At 53.9% G+C, this 21,436-nt stretch overlaps 8 protein-coding genes, 1 non-coding gene and 1 pseudogene across 10 annotated transcripts; 3 read left to right on the top strand and 7 right to left on the bottom strand.

Annotated features, from left to right (window-relative positions):
- Positions 1 to 1,050: 1,050 nt before the first annotated feature.
- Positions 1,051 to 2,157, top strand: BKA78DRAFT_36724 (uncharacterized protein). The gene is made up of 3 exons (XM_066892595.1): positions 1,051 to 1,471; positions 1,522 to 1,639; positions 1,688 to 2,157. Exons 1-3 carry the CDS (start codon positions 1,207 to 1,209, stop codon positions 1,965 to 1,967), a joined length of 663 nt encoding a protein of 220 aa, XP_066739476.1. The 5' UTR covers positions 1,051 to 1,206; the 3' UTR covers positions 1,968 to 2,157.
- A 654-nt stretch (positions 2,158 to 2,811) lies between these two features.
- BKA78DRAFT_36733 (uncharacterized protein) lies at positions 2,812 to 3,271 on the bottom strand. Its single transcript, XM_066892600.1, has one exon. It carries the CDS (start codon positions 3,212 to 3,214, stop codon positions 2,858 to 2,860), a length of 357 nt encoding a protein of 118 aa, XP_066739477.1. The 5' UTR covers positions 3,215 to 3,271; the 3' UTR covers positions 2,812 to 2,857.
- A 710-nt stretch (positions 3,272 to 3,981) lies between these two features.
- Positions 3,982 to 4,914, top strand: BKA78DRAFT_299176 (uncharacterized protein; the record flags this gene model as incomplete). The annotated part of the gene is given in 3 exon segments (XM_066887017.1): positions 3,982 to 3,991; positions 4,021 to 4,397; positions 4,417 to 4,914. The coding sequence occupies 3 exon segments, from the start codon at positions 3,982 to 3,984 to the stop codon at positions 4,912 to 4,914; spliced, it is 885 nt and encodes a 294-aa protein (XP_066739478.1).
- Positions 4,915 to 6,436: 1,522 nt separating this feature from the next.
- BKA78DRAFT_361233 (uncharacterized protein) lies at positions 6,437 to 7,526 on the bottom strand (the record flags this gene model as incomplete). Its single annotated transcript, XM_066892438.1, has 2 exons — positions 7,184 to 7,526; positions 6,437 to 7,130 (listed from the first exon to the last, which is right to left on the bottom strand). Exons 1-2 carry the CDS (start codon positions 7,513 to 7,515, stop codon positions 6,437 to 6,439), a joined length of 1,026 nt encoding a protein of 341 aa, XP_066739479.1. The 5' UTR covers positions 7,516 to 7,526.
- Positions 7,527 to 8,340: 814 nt separating this feature from the next.
- Positions 8,341 to 10,647, top strand: BKA78DRAFT_288165 (glycosyl transferase family 90-domain-containing protein; the record flags this gene model as incomplete). Its single annotated transcript, XM_066885744.1, has 3 exons — positions 8,341 to 8,359; positions 8,408 to 8,836; positions 8,884 to 10,647. Exons 2-3 carry the CDS (start codon positions 8,801 to 8,803, stop codon positions 10,645 to 10,647), a joined length of 1,800 nt encoding a protein of 599 aa, XP_066739480.1. The 5' UTR covers positions 8,341 to 8,359; positions 8,408 to 8,800.
- Positions 10,648 to 10,844: 197 nt separating this feature from the next.
- Positions 10,845 to 10,962, bottom strand: BKA78DRAFT_t168 (annotated as a pseudogene). The gene has a single exon. The product of its transcript is annotated as a tRNA-OTHER (tRNA).
- Positions 10,963 to 12,000: 1,038 nt separating this feature from the next.
- On the bottom strand, positions 12,001 to 12,135 carry BKA78DRAFT_t167. Its single transcript has one exon. It is a non-coding gene; the product is annotated as a tRNA-OTHER (tRNA).
- Positions 12,136 to 13,087: 952 nt separating this feature from the next.
- Positions 13,088 to 15,087, bottom strand: BKA78DRAFT_288167 (general substrate transporter; the record flags this gene model as incomplete). The annotated part of the gene is made up of 4 exons (XM_066885745.1): positions 13,088 to 13,534; positions 13,590 to 14,464; positions 14,517 to 14,927; positions 14,978 to 15,087. The coding sequence occupies 4 exons, from the start codon at positions 15,085 to 15,087 to the stop codon at positions 13,305 to 13,307; spliced, it is 1,626 nt and encodes a 541-aa protein (XP_066739481.1). The 3' UTR covers positions 13,088 to 13,304.
- Positions 15,088 to 17,027: 1,940 nt separating this feature from the next.
- BKA78DRAFT_36768 (uncharacterized protein) lies at positions 17,028 to 18,395 on the bottom strand. The gene is made up of 3 exons (XM_066892610.1): positions 18,066 to 18,395; positions 17,227 to 18,001; positions 17,028 to 17,163 (listed from the first exon to the last, which is right to left on the bottom strand). The coding sequence occupies exons 1-3, from the start codon at positions 18,173 to 18,175 to the stop codon at positions 17,149 to 17,151; spliced, it is 900 nt and encodes a 299-aa protein (XP_066739482.1). The 5' UTR covers positions 18,176 to 18,395; the 3' UTR covers positions 17,028 to 17,148.
- Positions 18,396 to 18,615: 220 nt separating this feature from the next.
- Positions 18,616 to 19,915, bottom strand: BKA78DRAFT_257440 (uncharacterized protein; the record flags this gene model as incomplete). Its single annotated transcript, XM_066885186.1, has 2 exons — positions 18,616 to 18,766; positions 18,816 to 19,915. The coding sequence occupies 2 exons, from the start codon at positions 19,913 to 19,915 to the stop codon at positions 18,616 to 18,618; spliced, it is 1,251 nt and encodes a 416-aa protein (XP_066739483.1).
- Between the last annotated feature and the right edge of the window lie 1,521 nt (positions 19,916 to 21,436).

Raw genomic sequence — 21,436 nt, forward strand, 5'->3', positions numbered from 1 at the left:
TGGCAACGGTCACCCCATACATTCCTTGAACGGCACAAGTCTGAGCCCGATGGTGGTTCCATATGCCGTCATCATTGTCGAAGGAGCTCATTCGATACCTGCGTTACGCAAACCTGTAGAGGTGGCAGCATTGGCTTTTCGGCACTCTTGTCGTTGGGCTGGAGATTTCTGCGAGTGTGACGGTGTTGAGAGCAGCATTGCTTCGAAATCACTGCGCATGTTCAAGAGTTGCAATCTGACGCTGCGGGACGGCACTGGTAAAATGCCAGGGAGATGTGGGGAAGTTGAAGAGTTGGAGTTGAGGATGGCGGCAAGGACTTGGGCGTTCCGCTGTGTAGGTTGGTCGAATCGCACTAAACCGGTTACGGCTTAAGTACCTTTGCACCCCATGGTCTCGCGACTACAAACACCGACTACACACCACAACATCGTCCCAGCACGACTCCCTCCACCACACCTAATCGTTCCAACTATGTCGAGCGCCCAATGCCTTGAGAGCAACCGCATCATGCCGAGGCAGCGCCAAAGCCACCAACTGTGACCCTCCAAGCCATCCATCCGGCTTACCATCCTCTGCAGACCTGTCCGCCAGCGAGAAGCGCAAGCCTGCGAGTGCCGCCCCCGTCCCCAGATCCAACGGACCTTGATAATATCGGCTTTGGGAAGAGGATCGTTCGCTGGATATAGGGTGGCACCAGTAGCTGTGCAGAATTTCCCAAGACTACGTGTGACGTTGGAAGTGGTGGAGTCGAGGAAAAGCTCGGAGCTGTAGCGGTCGACGCACAACGCTTGGAGGATTTCTCAGCGGGAGTGACACGAGAGGCTCGGGTACTCGTCGTCGGTGCGCGTGCTGGGACGACATGATTGCGATTCCGCTCGGCTCTGGCAAACATCTAGCCGGTAGGTTTTGCGCTTTCGTGCCCTGAATGGCGTTGCGTTTCAAGCGATTGGCGGTAGTCTTTGAGAAAGTGACGGCCGTCGGCCAAGTTGGAACGAGCTTGATGCAAGCTTCGGGCAGGACAGCTCTTCCATCAATCTGAACTGTATTAGCACACAACGTCTGGTGATTCGGACTTGAAGATGTGCAGCAGAAGTACAGCCATGTAAGACTGGCAGAGTGTTTTTCCACCCTTTGCCCAATCATCATCCAGTCTGTCAGGGCAGCGTATCGACAGGGCCGCTTCGACAAACTTCGGCGTCTATTAAATGAAGATTCGAGCGAGCTTTGTTGACAGATCGCGCAAAAGTTTGGCATGGTGCGGCGCGCGGAACACGCTGGATTGCAACTTCCTCCGTGCGGTGCACTTGACCACACAAGCGCGGAAACAAATCTTGAGCGCCTCAGAACACTCTATCTCTTCCCTGGACCTTCACTCCGCTCGGTCAGGCTGTCGCCCTGGTGCCGGCCGATTCCTTTCCTTGCTCCCCTGCTCTACGCTGGCTCAGCTACCGTCGCCCCGGGATAGCAAACGTACGCTCAACCTACACTCACGTGTCGAAAACACACTGACGACAGACCAGAATCCAGCCCAGAGGCCATCCGGCAGAGGTCAGCGAGGGCCAGAGCGGCCATCAGGGGCATGACGCTGGAAGAGTCTGCCCGGAAGGACTCTGAAGACGCCTACTTGCGCCAGTTGTAGTGAGTGTCAGGTCCGTCTGTTAATGCATCATACTGACGCTTCCGTAGCCCAGAATACCAAGATGTCCCTCGACCCAGAGTCAACAGTGGCCGGCGAGTCCGCTTTGCCCGCAACCTCACCACCGACATCAATGGCAACACTGACACGCGCTCGCGGCCGTTTTCGCTTCTGACGCTTCTCTCAGCGGTCCGAGACTATGCGCTCCTTCTCGCCTGGGCACCGGTCCTTGCCCTCACTTTCCTTTTCTTCGTCCTCTGGACTCTCTTTCTCCTCCTCAAAGCCTGCCATTGCAGGCTTTTTCACCCCGAGTGCCGCCGCCATCAGTGAAGGCAGCTTACCAGGACACTGTTTGAGGTGGATACAAACTTCAGGAACGAGAGTCTTTTGCTAGCACGGAGACTAGGACACTCATAGTCGCTTTCAATCAAGACCGCAATCGATCCGCGCGTCCTGGATGCCGTCTTTCAAGTCAGTCTTCCCACAATCATCTTGAGTCCCCTTGCCTGCTACTTGTCATTGCCTGCTGCTTGTCTCATGAACACTTGCCATGCGCTCCTCAAATTGCTTCTCGTCCTCGCTTCTGTCTACATGTACGCTTGCTTTGCAGCTATGAATGCTACCTGCGAGCAAGCTTCGCTCTGTTTCCTTCGAACGTACCACTCCATCCGCTTTTCCATCTGCCTTGCTTTCCTCAAGATGCGCAACCTTCCACCGCCTGTCCATCACATAATATTTGGTTAAACCCTGCTGAAGCGAGCCCTTCGCCGAGCACAGCAAGACGTGCGCACCTCAAATGCCCGGCTTGCCCTCAGACAGAGCAAGAGGTGAGTGGCGCCATAGCCCAACCGAGCGGCTCCCAAACAACACACGGCTTGCAAAAATCAGACGCGGCAGAAGGACCTGCGTCAACGGGCTTGCGGAAGCTGTTTTCCCACCTCGCTTCCACGGCGCAATCGTGCTGGCTGGAGCAATCCGCGTCCGGGAGTAGGAGATATAAAAGGCTTGGATTCTGCGCCAAAGCTAGCCAAGTGGTCTGCAATATGCCTGGGCCATCGTCTTACTGGCGCTACTGAGCTCAGGGCGGGTCATTTGGTACGTCACTTGCTCAACGAGCGGTCATTTCGTTAGCTAGCTGTGGGGGCAGACACGGTATTGTATTATCCGGAAGTAGTGTTTGACGTCTAGGGAAACATTGCTCCCCTTGTCCTGTCCAACTCTCAAGTCCTATGGCTCTGATCAATCCTCCTTGACCTCGCGCTGTCCGGTATTGCTTGGCTTGTCTTCCTCGCTTGACTTCTCGCCGTCGCTGGACTCGTTGTCGTTGCTCGACTTGTCTTCCATGATGGGCTAGTCTTCGTTGCTGGACTCGTCTTCCGTCTCCCATTCGTCTGTATCGTTGGACTCGTCTTCATCGCTGGCCTCGTCGCCGTTGCTTGACTTGTCGTCCTCGGTTGACTCGTCTTAAGTTTCTGATTTCTCTTCATTGGTCGACTCGTATAGCTTGTCCAATGTGCCTTCACTGTTCGACTCTCCCTGATTGATCGAACTGTCCTCCTTGTCCTCCATCCCCTCATCGTTTACCTCTTCTTCAGTGTTAGACTTGGCTGCCACCATCGCCCGCTTCGTCAAGACCAGAAAACCGGGCAACTTGCGAGCGAAGAGATCAACGCCACTTCTATGAGCCACCAGATTCTCCTCCATAGCGCCGAGGCGGCAGCGAAGGCTCCCAAGCAAGCCCCCCAAATGCGCAAACTCGGCTCTCGTCCTGCGCTTCGCGGCCTCGGTCATGTTCGACACGGCCTTCTCAATCGACGCACGCAGATTGTCATTCACGTTCTTGATGACGTCGAGCTGGGCAGCCATGTGCCGCTGCCTCTGCTTGTGCCTGTCGAGCACGACCGCCAGCGCCGGGTCTGTGCTGAGTTCCGCCTGGACAGAGGTGTGGACGTGGGCGATGGTGTTGCTGATTTCGGTGTTGAGGTGGCGGAGGCGGAGGATCCGGTAGTTTTGCTCGCGGATGGAGGAGGCTCCATGTTGGATTGGTTCGGTCACTAGATAATGGTAAGCTACCTGATAGAGAAGATGGGAAGAGTATCACAGTAGCAAAATCCACGAATAGAGGTCAGTGTTGACAACAGCCAGATGTCAGGTTACGGTGTTGGAGAAGATGCGCTCTAGTACGAGAAGAAGAAAAGATCATTGGGGATTCGCTGAGACATGGCGAGAATCAGCACTTCCATTGATGCAGTTGGAGCACCAAAAGAACGGACCATACCTTTTTGCCCATTAGAAGATCCCTTCATTAAATGACTTGTATATTCTTCTCCCCACATTGCCAGAAATGGCCACAAGTCTCAATTTGGCTTAGCGTATATACGAGGACTGGAGCAATGGACCACCGACGGCGCCTTGGAGCACGAGTTTGTCGAAGTGCCCGGCGATCACCCTGGCGGCTCGTCGATTTCAGCAGAATCGGACGACAAGGACTTTGTGTCTTCGCGCGCGTCCGCAGCAACAGATGACATCAAGAATCCCGGCAACTTTGTCGCTGATGAGGACCCGAGCCAGGTGCTTGCGCAGTTTGAGGAGACCTCGAAGTTGTACAGAATCACGTTGTTCACACTACTTCTCCCAACACCTTGCACCTCCAACTCCAGCTCATACCATAATGGACATCAATCCACACTTCTCCATAGTGATGCGAAGAGCTTGAACTGCCAAAGTGAGGAATTTCGTGCCTACCTACTTAGGAATAATGTACTAACAAAATATGTAGGCAGCGCGCCAAGAGCCAGAGAGGCAGGAGCAGTCGACGTGGTTGCGCCGCAAGTGGTTGAACAAGTGGAATGCCCTCAGAGACAAGTCCAGCGACGCGCGCTCGACAACTCCTTATACGCACGGCGGCAGATCGCCGCACAACGACCAAGTCAACAGCGCTGCAAGCTCGAGGACTCCCTGTGCATACAGCAGCACTTTGCCGCAAGACACAGATCCAGCCACTGGCGATACCTCGACGCAAGCTTTGTGCTACGCGTCTTTGGAGACTCCTTGTGCGCAAGCAACCGACGGCCGGGAGAGCAACTTTCTGGTCTTGCCCCCGGAACCAGTCAGAGGCCAAGAAGAGCGCAAGTTCCTGGTTGCACAGCTGCAAAAAGACATGAATGCGCTCCAGAAGTTGGCCCTACGGCTGATGGACGAGAATTCCAAGGCGAAGAAGCGAGAGGCCGAGCTTTTGAAGCAGCTCGAAGAGGTCAGGGAGGCTCCGTATGCATAATCCTAAAGAGATATTGACACCATGACAGAAAGACGCCAGCGCCGCCGGCATTTCTGCACTCCACGCCGAACTCGGAAAGACTCGCGATATAGTCAAAAAGTACCACAACACCCTCGTGTTGGGCTTGCAGAGGCACAAAAGGAGGCGGAGTAGCAAGAAGACTTGAGCGCCCTAAGTCCATTTGCATGGGGGTATGATCACTTCCTGGGCTACATCAAGACAGATTAAGACGAGAATGCTTCGAAGACGGAGGCAAGGATAGGATGGGATAGGTACAGGAGACTGATATACGGAACAACGGGATGAGACTGTACAGAATCATCGGAATCATGATCTGAAATGTAGAAGTTTTTCTCGAATGCTCGAATGCTCCCTGTGCACATACCATTGACTTAGTGATTCAAATGCCTAACATTTGCCCGGCAAATCTTTTGGCACGAAACCTTGAAGTTGCCATGTTCGGGGTCGATTGTGGTGGTGGCCCATAACGGGTTAGCGTGCCCGGCCACCACTTCGTCGCTGGGTGCGACACCGCGCAAGCACAACCAACACCACAACCTCCCACTCGAAAATTTCAGCTCGCCAGCCTCACACTGCATCGCTGACAGCCTGCTCTTGCGAATCGACGAAATATTGGAAGTGCCCACAAGCCAGCCACCGTCACGATGCGCAGCTCAGAAATCGCCGGCCTTCGGGCGTCGCTGCGATGAGCGTTTCGCGCCTCGCGCGCAAACAGATGCCGCTGTCCCACGACTCTTTTCTGAACAGGAGCTCCAGGCTTCAGCTTGTGAACCACGTCGCAAACGCATGGGAAAGAGAAGGAAATGGAGCACGGCAGGTCTCCAGTGTCGGTAGGTTGAAAGCCCGAAGAAATCTCACGCTGAGCCTTCTCTGCAATCTGCTGGGCGGTTGACACGACTCCATAAGCTAACGTCTGTCAGGTGCGGTCGCATTTGTCCTCAAATTCGACACGAACGCTTCCATCTGTCCTCTTTCCATACTCCACCGGGCCCGCATTTTTGCGTTGGCGTGCCGTTGGCGTTCTGATCGAGCTCGAGCTCGAGGCACCCGCCCCCGCCGCAAAGCTTCCGCCACGAATTTCCAATTCGCGTTAGTCCCGAAAATGCTCCCATCAAACCCGGCCTCGCATTCCTCCTCGACGCCTTTTTGCACAATGCAGGAAAGATTGTTTTGGAATCATGCAACGGAACCTTTGCTTCTGGAGTTTGGAAGCATCAAAGGATCGGTTCAGGCCTGCTTTGGTGGCGCAGTTTCAAGGTGATCGAAACGCATCATGTCCGGCAGCGACGAGAGACGCAGGACCATCCATGCCTCGATGCGCGACGGAGAGCGGCGCTAATGGTCCTAGATACGCTCCGACTTTCCCTCGCTTTTGTATCTTCCAACTCGGAACCGAACATAGAAAACGGGCCAGTCAACTTCGGAGAGTCATAGGAAGAACGAGGAAAAAATCGACAAGACTCATTACTACATCATCACAATCTATCGACCAAAAAAAGTGCTATGGTTTCTGCCAAGCGCTCCCATACAGCTCGGAAGGCTCAGGGCTCGTCGGTAACTGATGTATTGTACGAGTCGGAGACTTGACCGATGCTGGTCTCGATGGCCCGTCGCTCAGAGGAATCGGCTTGTGATCGATGTACGGGTTCAGAGGGCCGCGTCTCTCAGCTTGCAGCCTACGCCGTATCTTCCAAAAACAAAATCCAACGATCAAAAGAGCAACCCCAGCGAATGACACACTGATTCCAATCCCTGCCTGTGCGGCTGCCGATAGACCAGGAGTCTTAGGTTGAGAAGAAGGTTCCGAAGTCGAAGAAGCGCGAACGATCGAATTAGGAATTGTCTCCGACGATACTGACGTGGTCGTGGCTGTGGCAGAGGCTGTGGCCGTTGCAAGAACAGAAGAGGGTTTCGCATGAGATGTCGAAGCGATGGACCAGGTGGAAGAAGTGGAAGAGGTAAGTGCAGGATACAGAGCGAGATCGTTCAGTCGGTATTCAATCGTCAGGGCCTGCGCCCACATTGTGATTGGTCCAGTAACCTCGGTAGAGACGAGAAACCCGTTTGCGAGCTGTTGTCGGCCCGGGACACTCGTTGAAGAGCCGGAAGGAAAGACGCTGATGCAGCCAACAAAATTCGCGTCACCCGTGGCGCCATAGTTGACCGTGGAGATGGTACCATAGTAAGAAAAGTCACTGTGGTCCATCAGCAGGAGCACAAGACCGAGATCGACCGCAAGAAAGCTTACGAGTAACAGCACACCCCCGTAGTCGTTCCTCCGCCCGTCAATTCAGTCACCGTGGTGTAACTTATAGGGCAGGCTCCTGGACTGAAAACCTGACGACTATAGGCACGACCGTATGCAGTCCAGCCAGATGGAAAGCAGTTCGAGTCAATCGCCGTCGCTGGGCTGTTCACCACGTTCTGGAGCAAGATGCCATTTTCGACGCTGTTGTATCCGGAATTCTCGTACGTCCAGTGTGTTTGACATGCTGCAGGTGGTGTGAATAGAGTTGTCATCGGGACTGTGATCGTATAATCACCAGTCAAGGCTGTCGTTGCCGCAATGGTTGGCGACATGGTGTTGGAGTTGACGAAGTGGACAGAAGCAAGGTTCAGCCTGATACACGGGTAGAGCCTCTACCTAAGAGTAAGAACGACGTTGATCCACGTCGTCTGGACTGTTTTCCTGTTTGCTGTGGCGCAAATGGCTGAACTGCGCGCTTAAGCGCGCACGGATTTGCAGCTGTGCCGCTTTCCATGTCCCACTCTCACGAATCACGCTGTAGCGCGTAGCATACATTTGCTGACTTTCGCAAAGCCGCGGAATCGACTCCGTTCTCAGTTACGCATTTGGAAAAAGAGCCCACTTTTCATAATCTTCGGCGCCTACTTGAAGAATATGTCTTGTCTGCTGTCCGCAGAGCCGCAACCGCGCCGCCTCGGCATTGATCCTTCGGACCAATACGATGCCGCGCGCTTACTCTACTGGCCGTCAATAATGTGATCCGACCGCAGATCTGCGGTATCCGGCAAAGTTGTCGGTTCTCACCGAAGGTGTGCATACGCTCGTTGTCAAAACGGCGTTGCAGTCGCGCAGAATCATCACAATCAGTCTCCATTCTTTCGTTGACCTTCCCCCGCAATGGGTCTTTTGCGCGACCATGTCCCGAGCCTTAGTGCTGTCGCTTTTCTTGCTGCATGTGTCCCCGTAGAGGCATTCTACGGTGGCTTCACAGAAATTTCCTCTGATCTGCTTTGTTCAATCTTTCTTTTGATGGTCAACGAGCTGGTATTGTTAAGACGCCATGAGTACAGCGAATTGCCCGAGAGCATTACGAGCGACCATCACCCAATCATGATTGCCGCTTGGTTTGGCATCGTTTCCGTCTGCAGGTCGCTGGTCGACGTCCGGTGGAGCACGGTGAGTTGTACATTCTCATCTGCTGTCCATTGCTGATTACCTACGCAGCCTGCGGTTCTTCCTGCTTTGCTTGCCATTCGGCTAGACACCTCAACATCATTCTTCGATCAGCCACAGAAGTCGACCATACTGCCGCTGCTCAAGTCGTTGCGGATCAGTCTTATCATCGCAATCGTTTCATTCTTGCTGCTTCGTCGCCCGGATAATTTGACAGCATTTGCAATTTCAGTCCTAGCACTTGTAGCACAAGTCGTCGGCTTCGCGCATCTTCATCAAGCCGTCAGTTGCCTGATAGACTATGAAGCTCCAGGCATCTCATCAAGGCTGGCCAGGAGTATACTCTGGCAGACTGTGGCGGTCCTGGCTGCCATTTGCTGTGTAATTCTCTTCAGCGAAGGTTTTGATCGGTTCCATGCCGAAGGTACCATCAAACTTGGCTTGATGAAAGCCGTCAAGTGGGCTTTCACATTATCCTTGGTAATAGTCTTGCAATTTTCAGCGGTGGTTTTACTGACCGTCACCAGATTAACCACAAAACGCCTTGGGAAATCGCGCCTGTTGGAGCAATCTTCGGCTTCGGCATCTGTGAAGCTCAAAGTCTCCATTGGGCTGAATCGATCGGCCCTGCGATCGTGGCCATAACTGCGGTTGTTCAGTCGTATAACCTTTTGGGCAAGTCTGTGGCTCGTCGCTTCATCGTGCTCTCGATGACAATCATGCCTTTGTCCCTTGTTGTTTTCAAGCTCTGGCCGTCTCCAGTTCAAGGACCTCGCCATCCCAATGTTCATCCCATTGTCGCACTCTCTGAAAAAGCAAGTGCCGATTTTTCTGCAATGTTGTGGCGCCAATCAGCCAACATTACGGTCGCCACGGACGAGTACAAGAGAAGATACGGCAGAAGCCCACCGCCAGGCTTTGATCGCTGGTTTGACTTCGCTAGGTCTCAGAACTCTCCCATAATCGACGAATTCGACATGATTCATTCGATGATGGAGCCGTTCTGGAAGGTCAATCCCGAGAGATTGCGGGCCAATGTCGACACTGCCACGTCCGGTGACAACGTCCTATCATTGAAGCTGCGCGATGGTCATTTCTCGGCAGGAAGCTCTCACTGGTTGACGACGGATTTCGCAGGGCTTCTTAGCTCTGTTGCTCACGATATTCCAGACTTTGACGCGGTGTTCAATCCTTATGACGAGCCGCGGGTACTCATGTCAAGCTCTGAAATGGATTCGAATGCTGACGAGTCGGAGAAAGTCGAATGGTACGACGGCGGTCGCAAGAGTGGAAATTTTGAGAAAATGACGGCCGAATGCGACGGACGCAAAATGTTTCAACACACCTGTCGTGCCGATGTCGAGGATTTCGGGATGCCGTTCGTGCATGACATCAGCGCCGCCAAAGACGTCTGCCAGCATCCAGAGTATCGAGATCAGCACGGTTTCCTCGAGCAACCAGACACTTTGAGAGTCACAACAAACGCCGTCCCCATGTTCACGCAGAGCAAACCATCCACCTTTGACGATCTATTGCTTCCAGCTCCCATATATCGCAGATTTTACAGGGAGCACATGTATGACGAGAGCCAGGACGTGCCTTGGGAAGAGAAGCATCCGACGCTCTATTGGGCCGGTTCGACCACCGGAAGCCGACAGAACGACGTGACGGACTGGAAAAAGGCGCATCGCCAGCGCTTCGTCGCAAAAGCGCAACACCTCCAAAACAGCACGCAGACATTCCTGACGGAGGCCGAACCCGGCGTCTGGAAGGCATTCAACAGCACCGACGTGCTCTCAAAACTATACGACGCACGCTTCACGGCCGTGATCCAATGCGACAGCGCGGCCTGCAACTCGGAGAAGGACTACTTCCACCCCAGCGACCGCGTGCAGCCGTCGGAAAGCCTGCGCTCGCGCTTCCTCTTCGACCTCGACGGCAACGCGTACTCGGGGCGCTTCTACGTGCTGCTGCGCTCGCACAGTGCGGTGCTCAAGCAGACCATCTTCCAGGAGTGGCACGACGAGCGCCTCTTCCCGTGGGTGCACTACGTGCCCGTCAGCATGAGCATGGACGAGCTGCCCGAGACGATGCGCTTCCTGGCGCTGACAGACCGGGGCGATGCCATCGCGCAGCGCGTCGCCGAGCAGGGCCGCGAGTGGCGCATGAAGGCGCTGCGCGAGGAGGACCAGATTGTCTACATGTATCGCTTGCTGCTCGAGTATTCGCGCGTTTTGAGAGATGATCGAGATGACTTGATGTGTACGGGGTGTGAGGAGCGGTGGATGTAGTAGGACGATTAATGAAGATACCCAGCGAAGGCTATACTCTACACATGTTCGGTTTTCAATAAAAATAGTTCCTTCAGACGTCCCCAACGATTCGTGCACTTGACCCGCAGCGGCGATAGCGATGCCAAACTCCCCAAACAAAACAAAGGATTGGCAGAGCGAGCCGCCGGACCCTTTGACAAAAAACGAAAAAAGAAGGCCATCACTGAGAGTCGAACTCAGGTCTCTCCGCGTCATCCCGAAGCCGCTACAGAAACGCAATTGTAGGTCGCGCCTTATTGGGCACGGAGTGTGCTACCCTTGCACCACGATGGTTTGTGTTTGGGTGGGATCCGGAGTCTGGGGTGTATCAAGAGGATAAAGGGAAGGCTGGAAGGGAAGTGTCTTGATTAAGTTCTTGCCTGCTTGCTCTTGCGTTCCAGCGAAGCCCGGCGGCGCTGGTGCTCATGCTGATTTCGATCTGCTAGTTAGGTACTGCCATGACGGCGCGTCGGGCATGAGCTTGGTTGCTTGCTGCTGTTGGCAGCTGGCCACGAAGAGGATGTGCGCGTGGACATTGCTGTTACGACGCTACTGCCTGGCCTGGCGCACCCTATCCTTCAATTTCACAGTCTCTTGACAGTCCGCCGACCTCTATCCTCATCTCAAGCTCCTCATACCACGAACACAGACTTCCGAGCAGCGTAGCCAACACTTCACAACAGCATCAGAAACTCCGCTCAACGTCAGTTTCTGTTTTGATGTGTGCTCTTTGACTTCGCTAGCCGACGTTCCTCAGCTGCTCTCTGCCTTCATGCACGTCCCCGTCCCTTAGAGCGTCAGGCATCGAGGCGTGGAAATGACCGCAGCCGTTGAGTGACATCGAGCATGCTCTCATTTGGTGACGTCAGTTGGAAGGCGAGTCGTACTGAGGAGGTGCCGGTGCTGCAGTGAGCAAGTGAATGTCGCCGCCGTCAGTTGTTGTCGCGGGAGTAGTGGACTTTGGCGACGAATGCCTTCCTTCCCTCGTCAAGCAGCAGGTGATTGAGCGAGGAATTCGACGGCCATGCGATGCAACGAGGACGTCGAGTGGAAGGATCAAATGGCGGAGAGCGAGCCGCAGGTGTCGTTTGTGGCAGGTTGCAGGTGACAGGTGGAAGGTGACAGGCCCCAGGTCGAGACAGTCGCGCCTTCCTCCACCGTCAACAGCGCCTTCGTGTCAAAAGATCATCACAAAGACGCCCGACAGCTCCTCGCCCATTCTCTTGTTCCGTGGAAGTACAAAGCCAACCATCCGCAAACCCCACACAAAACAAAAACAAAGTCTTCGACGAAATAGACAGACAAGATGAAGACCACGGCAGAAAAAAAGAATGCCACCGCCGAGAATCGAACTCGGGTCTCAGCTCCATTGAAGCACCATATCTTCTCCCCGACCACCCGGAATGGAAGGGCCATGATTTCGCGGGACGCCGGAAACACTGCGTGCTACCACTGCACCACGGTGGATTTTTGTATTAAGTGTAGACCTGAACTTTGGAAATGTAAGCTCGTGGAAAGTCTGGCTGCGCTCTGCAGCCCATTTCGCTGTCTGCCGGACGCAAAGCGTCGCCCGAGCATGATGGCCCTTATGCTGCGTCGACGCTCGAGGCAGCGTGACCTGTCACGACTCCATTAGCCGGTGATTGATATGGGGCATGAGCTTGTTTTCTGATGCCCTTTGCAGCGTGACTCGCAATCACTGTGCTCTCCAATTTTTGATGAAAATGGAGGACTGGGCGCTCCCGCGTAGTCACCCCTGACGTCATCAGAGCAGCAGTCAGGCGCGTCCTTGTGGGCGCACGCACCTAAGCAGCACAACACCCTACATGAACTTCACCCTTTAATCCATCTCGCGGTCTCCCAAATGCAACCCATCGCGACGGTGGCGAGGATGCTCGTCCTTTTGCCTTGCCTCCGCCCCAAGGAGCTCGATTTGTCAAAACTTCCTCGGCCGTTAATTGACATGGGGCACGTCCTAGTCCTCTAAAGTCCGTTTGGGGAATGGCGGGGTCAGCGCTCCGATGCCGCTTTGCGAGCAGCTGCCGAGTTGACAGAAGACTTGCAGCTTGTAAAAAGCGAGTTCCTGGCGTCAAGGAGTACTGTTCAGTGGCCGGACAATGACTTCGCCGCCGCGCACCAAGAGTGAACGAGACAGAGAAACTGGAAGGCGAGCGGACAAGGAGGTTTTGCGAAAAGTTGAGTGACGTCGACACAAACAGAGAAAGCATTCAAGAAACAGATTCGCAGGCAAGACACGTAGCAAAATGCCAAAGGCAACACAAGAGGAAGCAGAGAGAAGGCATCAAGCAGTCTCGCCTTTGCAAACTAACACATGCTCATCCTCATGCTTTTTTCAGTATCCAAGATTTTTGGTACATATCCATAATGTCGTGACGATTCAGTGCACTTCCCTCCCTCTACTACTATCTTACAGTCTTTCTTGTACAAAGAGTCTCATGTTGTAATTAAACCAACAACTCCATCAATATGCGTTGCGTCTCGTGGTATCATCAAAGCTGAAAAAGGAAACAAAAAGCCAACAACAAAACCAAAACAAAAGGAAAAAGATCTCCGCTGCTATGCGTCGTCGTCTTCAATGTCGATCGACGAAGGAGGAAACGACTTGGTCATCTCGTTTATCCCTCCTTGCGACGGGAGCCGCTCTTGAAGGCGTCGGCGTCGCTGCTCTCGGTGCTGCTGCGACCGGGCACGTCGTGGCGGGCCTCGGCAACGCGCTCGGCGTCCTCGAGGGTCTTTTCGACGTCGAGGACCTCGCCCTTCCGCACGCGGCGCTCGGTCCAGACGGGGTTCTCGTTCTTCTCGTATGCTTCGGCGAAGATGGCGTCCATCTTTTCGAGAGGGTAACCTGAGGTGTGCGTTAGCTTTTGCTGGTATAATGAGAAGAGAGATTGAGGACTTACCATTGGTCTCGACAAAGGTGAAGTAGACGACGGGGATGAAGGCAAAGTTGAAGCACATGAAGACAAAGTAGGTCTCCCACGCAATCTTGTTGATCATGATGGGAGCGAGCTGGACGACGGCGTAGTTGAAGATCCAGTTTGCAGACGTCGACAGACCGTTGGCTTCGGCACGGATGCGGATGGGCGTAATCTCTGCCGGGTACAGCCAGGTGACACCGAGCCAGCCAATGGCGAAGAAAGTGTTGTAGACGAAGATGAAGACGGTCGCGACGTACGCCGGAGGCTTGGTGCCGGCCGACAGACAGGCGCCGACGATGAGCAGCGAGATGGCCATGCCCATGGCACCCCAGAGCATGAGGCGGCGGCGACCGAGGCGGTCGACAACGAACAGGGCGACGAGCGCAGAAATGAAGAATTCAGTACCCAGGCAGCCAGTCATCAGACGCGAGAGCTCGGCGTCAAAGCCCAGCGAGTCTTCAAAGACGGTCGTAGCGTAGTAGGTGACCAAGTTGAGACCGCCAATCTGCTGGAAGGCCTGAGAGCAAAAGGCGATCAGAGAGCGCCACCTGTTCATCTCGGGGCCCTTGCTGAAGAATTCCTTGACGGTGAGCTTCTTGCCGCCAGTGATGGCGTTGACCTTCTTGATCTCATCAATCTCGGTGAGCAGGTTGACATCGTCGGGGGTCGTGTCGCGGAGGTGCGCCATGATGTGGAGCGCGGCGGTGTCCTCGTTGTGCTTGAGCAGCCAGCGTGGAGACTCAGGGTACGCAAGGACACCGATGATCAACATGACACCAAAGACTGCTTGGAAGGCAATGGGGAAACGCCATTGGAAGGAGCCGTATTGCGTGACAAACCAGAAACCGTAGTTGATCCTGAAAATCAGTTAGCGACTATGTGGAAGTGGCCAGGAGAGAGTTGACATACCAGTACGACACCATGATACCGCCAGTGATCAGTGCACCCTCAAAGAGCACGAGGAAACCACGGATCTTGGGAGGTGCCATTTCGGATTGCCAGACGGGAATACTGGACGTGTTCATTCCGTTCCCGACACCCGTTACAATGCGACCGACGATAAGCTGGCCCATGGTTGTGGAAGAGGCTTGGATAGCAGTACCGATGAGCATCCACACAGTGCCAGCCAATACCGACTTTCTACGTCCCATCTTGTCACCGTAGCCAATGATCAAGAACGAGCCGAGAAGACAACCGATTTCGTAAATGGCAACGACCAGGGCCTGGATGGCGCCGTCCTTGAAGTTGCCGTCCATCTGGGGAAAGTCCTGGATAAACATGGGTTCGGAGATAATGCCTGACATGATACCCTGATCGTAACTGTCGACAGTCAGCAAGACGCAGTCGAGGAGATGTCGCGAGGGGCGTACCCGAAGAGCAAGAAACCAGACGCTGCGGTGATACAGACGCCTATCTGCAGCGCCTTGCCGCCAATCTTTCCACCGAGGAAGCCGGTGTGTTCAAACCCTGAGAAACCCATGATGGATGCGGCCAGGCGGAGAGTAATTTTGATTTGGAGTTGTAAAGAATGCAAACGACAAGTCGACGCGGACTCCCCTCATCTTATACCCCAAGGGGACGGGTTGGAGAGAGAGAGCTGGGGGGCCCACTTGTCCACAACGTAAGGAAGACCCTGATGGAGTGCGATGATATCAACTCTGACAGTTTTCCAGGGTTGCGGCGGCGGGCAGACGTCGGCTCCGACCAGACGGGAGCCAACTCCACGAGAGCGGAGAAGGCTTTGGTTCCGGTGAGGGGAAGTGGACATGCCGATGGCAGCCAGTCGGACCAATTGTGGGTGTAGTGATTTCATACTGGAGAAGCACAGAAGAGGCGTGGTGTTGGGCATGCGGGAGTGTGGGATATGCGGTACCTACGCAAGAGGGCGGGTCGCGGCGCGTGCGTGACGTCATGGTGTTGCTCAAGCTCCATGTCAGCCTTGCCCAATCGGGCAACTTTGCGCCTCTGATCGCGGCGGGAGTGGCGCAAGGAACAGCCATCATCGACATTCGAGGGCAGGTCTGCCGAGTCATGCTCATCGTCAATCGTCGTCGTGCAGCGCGTTTTGGCGATTTCGATTAATATTTTGGCAGTCTTGGAGCGTTGGAGGCGTCTCTGTGTCCGACCTGCGTCTCCACACACACACCCCATATCCGTATGACCATCCGCGCCGCGCATGTGCCAATGACCCACAGACCCCATTGATCTGTCCATGGACTCTCGCCTTGACGACGCGCAAAGCCAGAGTGACGACACCGCACACAACAAAGTGAGGTCAGCACGAGCCTTGGCATCGATGGTTAAACCAGCTTTCGCACACAATCTCTGTCGGGCCTGAAGAATTTTTTTTGCTCTTCCCTCATCGGAGCCGGATCCAACGTGGTGCAGCGTTGCATTATGCGCCCGTCGAGGCCCTGAAACCACCCGTCCACTGAACGGTACATCATCATTCGCAAATCGACCGAAAGTCGCCAGAGATCCAAATCAGACAGTCACATTCGTCCGAGAGAAAACTGGGTAGAGAGGGGGGCCAAAAACTTCGAAATGGAACGACCTCCCCAATGCGTTGACCGGTCCAACGGGAGAGACGACTTCCGCGGACTCCAGAGTCAACGACACGTCCGGCTTCTCTTTATATCTCTCCCCCGGTCATAGTCCTCGCGGTCGAAACAAAAAACCACGCAGCGCGCCCTCTTAGCGATTGGCCTATCTGTCGAGCGCGCATCACCTGCCGTTTTGGTGGTAAGATTTCGTCAGAACTCTGAGTGTCGTCGAGATGGTGGCGAACAGCAGTCGCACAACCTGTAGGCGTGCATGAAATTCGACAGAAAAGTTCCAATGATTCTGCTGAACAAGACGTGATGGATGCGGCAGTCGCAAAGGTGGTGGCCTGATTCCCTCCATCTTATCCCAAAGCGACCTGTCATGCAGACATGCAGACTAACGTTATCGACTCGTTCCACTTTTCAGGAGAAGTTGCTATTTCCAGCCAAGCGCGAGTATGCTGGCGGTTGTCGAGCAGGGGAGCTGCTCCGCCCGCGTTTGTCCTCCACTACGACGATTTCCGTATCTGCAAAGGGAAGTTCCCTCGAAAAAATTGAAAAGTCCACAGCTGCCTTTTTGTCGTAGAGAAGCTTCTCAAGTGACTCGACCGAAGAGCTTTGAAGCTCCGAGGCCTCCATTCCCGTTGCTGCCTCGGCCGCAGCTGCGAAAGCGATGGCTCCCCGAAGCTCATTCAACCGGTAGCCTTTGCGAATAAGTTGGCTGTTTGCCTGGGCCTCGAGCCAGACGATGTACATGCTGCATCCCCAAACGAGCTGCACAATCAGCACGATCGAGGATGACGGAGCTGAGAAGCCCCACTGGTACGATGAGCCGCCTGTGTCGGGGTCAGGAAGACATTCCGTGGCTTGAAACAAATCTTCAAGATCCGCCTGAGCCGCCCCATAACCGAAGTCATTACTAGTCCCCCCGTAGCAGAGCGTTAACAAGTCTAAAGCACCATCAACCTCCTGAGCAGTGTAGTTCTGTCCATTGACGGTCAATGTGCGGGTGCCTGTGATTGTTACTCTGTCAGTAAACAATGCAAAGAGGATGAGGGCATGTCCGGGTTTCTAACATTCTTGCGAGCTTTCATTTCTATACCAACTCGTTTGGCCTGCAATTTTTCAGTAAGACAAAAACTTATAAGTAAGGGCTCAAACTGACAGTCGAGAAACCAGCTACTTGACAGCCCCTGAAACCCTGTGTTGTCAGGATAGCAAGTCCCGATTGCTATTCCAGACAGGTTGCCGGTAACCGTAATTCCCTCGTATATATCAGATGTGTACACAAGTGAACCAGATTTGGGCAACTTGGTGAAGGACGTTGACTTGCTGATGTATCCAGTGATTGTGGACAATAACGTTGGCATGGCTATGACATAGCTCGAGGCTAGGGCTATGTATGAAAACCGCAAGATCAAGCGTATTCGAGAGAATCGAGACATATCCTTCAAAAGAAACCAAACTGAAGTCAGGGACGGGGTCTCGGTGGAAAGTTTGAGGAAAGTCCGGAACGGAATTTGCGATTCCTCCATCGCCCTGAGGAGTACGCTCGAGAAGACGTTGTAGCTGACCCAACTGGCCAGCCATTGGAAACCTCTGCCGACAAAGAGATCCCAAATTGCGTCGATGAGCTTGACAAACCAGAATGGAAATGATCCGCAAGTTCGATCAATGGTGAAAAGACCTTGTATTCCGGGGCTGTAGTAGCAGTCTTTAAATTCCAATACCCCCTTACCATTACAAGTGGCGCAATTTAGACTGAATGGATTATAAACGGTTATAAAAAAGGGAACCAAAGGCAGGATTCCGAAAGACAAGAGAAGTGCAAGCGCTGTCAGGTGTTTCGCCCTGGTTCGAGTCAACATAGGGAGCAAGTAGCAGGAAATGAGTCTCGAGGGTTTGGATAGCTTACCAGGCTGGGGGAATCGGCATGATTGCTAGCGGTAGTGTCGAAGTTGTTTCTTTCCACTCCAAAATTTCGTAATTTAAGCTTTCGCAATGCCAGGGTTTTGGAGAATGCATTTTTTAAGAGGCATCCACTGATATAAGAAGCCAGCGGTACAGGTAGACGCACACATGGTGGCGTCGGGAAGCTCCGAAGTAGACAAACACAGTGAAACAGACGGTCCGGATTGTAGGCTTTGCCAATGTCAGTTCAAGGGCTCAAACGATCCTTACGGTGCTCAGGGATGCTTGTTTCCGCCACGCAGTGACGGGGATATCTGGTGGATTCAGCTATCGTGATTGATGTTTTGGCACCGAAGGAGACGATCTTGCGCCCGTCAGACAAATTGGCAAAAGGGGATGGCGCATTCATTGGTTGGCGCGACAAAACCAGGGTTCATGAGGCGCCCAGACTGGAACTCTACCGCCAATGAGAGCTGGTGGGCAGCGTCCACGATGCTGCTGTTGCGATTCACCGTGAGAGTCGCTCAGCCAACCGGCAGTGAAAAAGCCTTTGCTCATAGCCTCGATTCAGCAATAGGACGAATAACAAATCCGACTCGTGGGAAGTGCTGTCGGACTTCCATTTCAGGTGCCTTGCCGTCGATATGACAGGGCTGGACGACTACCTGTTCTGCCGAGAAGTCGATCAAGATACCGACTGTCGGACTGCTCGAAATCAGTAAACGTTCGCAGGAACAGAAAGGCGTGAACATACTCGTCTCTGCCAGTATCGTTGGGCGTTATCGAAACGGTGGCTCCCCGTGTCAGCCGCAGCGACTCCGCCAAGGCGTCTAGCTTCGGAGCCACAGGGTGAAGCTGAGCGTCTTCAATTGGCACCATCGCACTCTCTTTGAGGGCTCGCAGGGCGCCGGCAGGGTCTTCCACTACTTTCTCGACTTTTGGAAGCGCCTCGACGTAGGTTTCAAACCGCTTGAACCAGGCCACGACGCATGGATACCTTTCGGAGTTGAACACCACTTCAACAGGTACCTTGTCGTCGTCTGCCGCAGGACCAGCAATCATTTCGTCGACGCCCTTTCCTTGCGCAATATCGCGGCCCCATTTGAGCTGGTAAAACAAGGCAAGGTCTGCCGCGCTGGGGTTTGACGAGCTGAATAGCCACGGCCCATTGGCTTGATGAGGTCGCGTCTGCATTTGATCTCCTGCTTCCTTTAATTGAGCTTCGGTCAAATTCAACTGCACATCCAATGCCGCCAGGTTCTCGGGTATTTTTCGAGCCAATTTTGCAGCATCCAGTGGGTGCCCGATGAGCTGGGCACGGTCGTTTCCAAAGCGGGAGCGCCATACTCGCGGAGGAATCAGGCCGGTGGTAACGCGAAAGAGAGGTCGGTCTGCCCAGTACCCTGTGAGAAGTCGAATCAATGCTCTGTTTGTTCTTCCGTCCTCGGCAGCGGGGTAGAGGGTCGGAAAGTCTGGAGAGGGAAAGCGTTGCTCAAGGATTTCCAAGATGAGATACGTGTCGACGTAAATGTCTCGACCAATGGCCAAGACTGGAATCTTGCGATAGGACAGTGCGAACGAGTCTCGAAGAAGGGGGCGCGGTGCCATAACCGGGACGTGGACAAATGTGTAAGGAATCTGTTTGAGGCGTAGAGCAAGGCGAATCTTGATCGTGAACGTTGAAGCCTCGTAGCCAAAGAGCACGACCGGTAACTTGACCGCAGGAGATGCTGGTCTTCGTGATGAGACAGGTGCAGGCCTTTGTGATCTGATGGCTTTGCGAGGGACAACTCTGGCGTCCGCCGTATCCACGGCGATGACGGGCCCAACAGCTGGTGACAAAGGTGGCGGCATTGCGTCTTGCTCTTCTGACTGTGGTTTGGGTGGCTCTTGTTCTTTTCTGGCTCCGCGTGGAATCTGTGCCATCTCACTGACATACCACAAAATGACAGACAACCTCATCTCGCGACTTATTTGAAGACGAAAGAAAACTAATCAAGGAGCCGCAAGAACGCAGTTCTCCGAGGCACCTCGGTTTTATTATGGTCGAGCAGCGCGTAGGAAGCTGCGGATGTGGGAGCGAAAATGCGGGGCCCCCGCGTCTCGGGAGCGCTAGAGCGGGAACCTTGAAAGGAAATCCTTGAGAGTCTCACCACTTACTATTGCGCTGCTCCCATTGGCCATTTTGCGGTGTCCTGTACAGGTACGACGCAATGAGGGGTCCAGAAGAGGACGCAATTGGAAGCTTGTCCGAGACCCCGCGTATCAGAGCCGAGCGGACGAAGCATTTGAGCTCCACCATGGTCCCTGACGGGAAAAGAAAGCAAAGAGACTGACGAAGGAGCAAGAAGATTCAAAGGACGAAGTCTTTCCGTTTGGCATCCTCGGCGCCAGAGTTTCTGACTGCACAAAAGTGACCACGGCAGGCAAAGACTGAAGCAGCTTTTGCTACCTTGCGGAAGAAACTTGCCGAACTTGCGAGAGGAAGTTGACGGCCTGCGGAAACATTTCCATTGGCATCCCTGGGCGGCAATCATGAGAGTCGAGAAAAATGGTTGCTTTGATTCCCAGTCCATCCCAGCAGTGCCGACTCCATGTCTCTTAGTGGAGGAGCAGTGTTCTACATCCCCTTGAGCGGCCTCATGCAACCTGGAACTGTTGGAGGATGTCCCGTAAGGCGCCGCATGAAGCAAAAGATGAAGTACTCCAATGAAAAAGTTGGGAGTGACGATGTCGAGGAGCGAACAGTTGTGGTGTTTTGATTTGCAGGAAGAGGAGAGGGAGAGTGGAAGATTCAGGCCACAAGGCAAAATTCTGCGCGCTGAGTCAGCTGACGACGTCATCGTTGCTCTGGTCCGAGCGTCAATCCGGCCGTCTCAAGTTCCAGGTCGCAGGACTGCCACAACAAACCCAAATTGAGCCTCAACACAAAGTCAGTTCGACGTTTGAATCGATATCCTATCCATCTATCTGGCCGTCATATCCACAGCTCGTCAGCCTTGTACAGCCAGCATCGCTCGAGATCGAGAGAGCAAAAGTCCGAGGGGCTTCCATTCAAAATGAACCTGGACACGACCTGAGAACTTGAGAATTATTGCGAAGCCCAAGGATGTCATGTATTGCGCGTGTCGACCTTCCTTCTGCAGTTGATCAACGGCGACGGTGTCAAGGCGGTGTTTGAAGCGGCCTCCAATGCATGCACCCAGCTGATCACGACATCGGGCGGTGGCGCAAGCGCAGATTTGAGCGGCGCAAAAGACTTGTCGACTTTTGACGTGCGCATCCCTGGATCCTCGGACCTCCATATCATCATCTCCATCGGTTTTGAGGGCGCGCAGCCGCCGGGCTTGAAGTTGTTGAACAGGAGTTCGAGGA

This window comes from Phyllosticta capitalensis (assembly GCF_038381095.1).
Source record: "Phyllosticta capitalensis strain CBS 128856 chromosome Unknown BKA78scaffold_11, whole genome shotgun sequence".
NCBI lineage: Eukaryota > Fungi > Ascomycota > Dothideomycetes > Botryosphaeriales > Phyllostictaceae > Phyllosticta > Phyllosticta capitalensis.

Excerpts from the sequence above, each read along its gene's own strand:
- BKA78DRAFT_36724 (XM_066892595.1), top strand. The coding sequence starts at position 1,207 with ATGAAGATTCGAGCGAGCTTTGTTGACAGATCGCGCAAAAGTTTGGCA. Across the intron at positions 1,472-1,521 it reads GTCGCCCCGGGATAGCAAAC|AATCCAGCCCAGAGGCCATC; the intron begins GTACGCTCAACC and ends ACGACAGACCAG. Across the intron at positions 1,640-1,687 it reads GCCTACTTGCGCCAGTTGTA|CCCAGAATACCAAGATGTCC; the intron begins GTGAGTGTCAGG and ends ACGCTTCCGTAG.
- BKA78DRAFT_36733 (XM_066892600.1), bottom strand. The coding sequence starts at position 3,214 with ATGAGGGGATGGAGGACAAGGAGGACAGTTCGATCAATCAGGGAGAGT.
- BKA78DRAFT_36768 (XM_066892610.1), bottom strand. The coding sequence starts at position 18,175 with ATGCATTCTCCAAAACCCTGGCATTGCGAAAGCTTAAATTACGAAATT. Across the intron at positions 18,002-18,065 it reads ATGCCGATTCCCCCAGCCTG|GGCGAAACACCTGACAGCGC; the intron begins GTAAGCTATCCA and ends GACTCGAACCAG.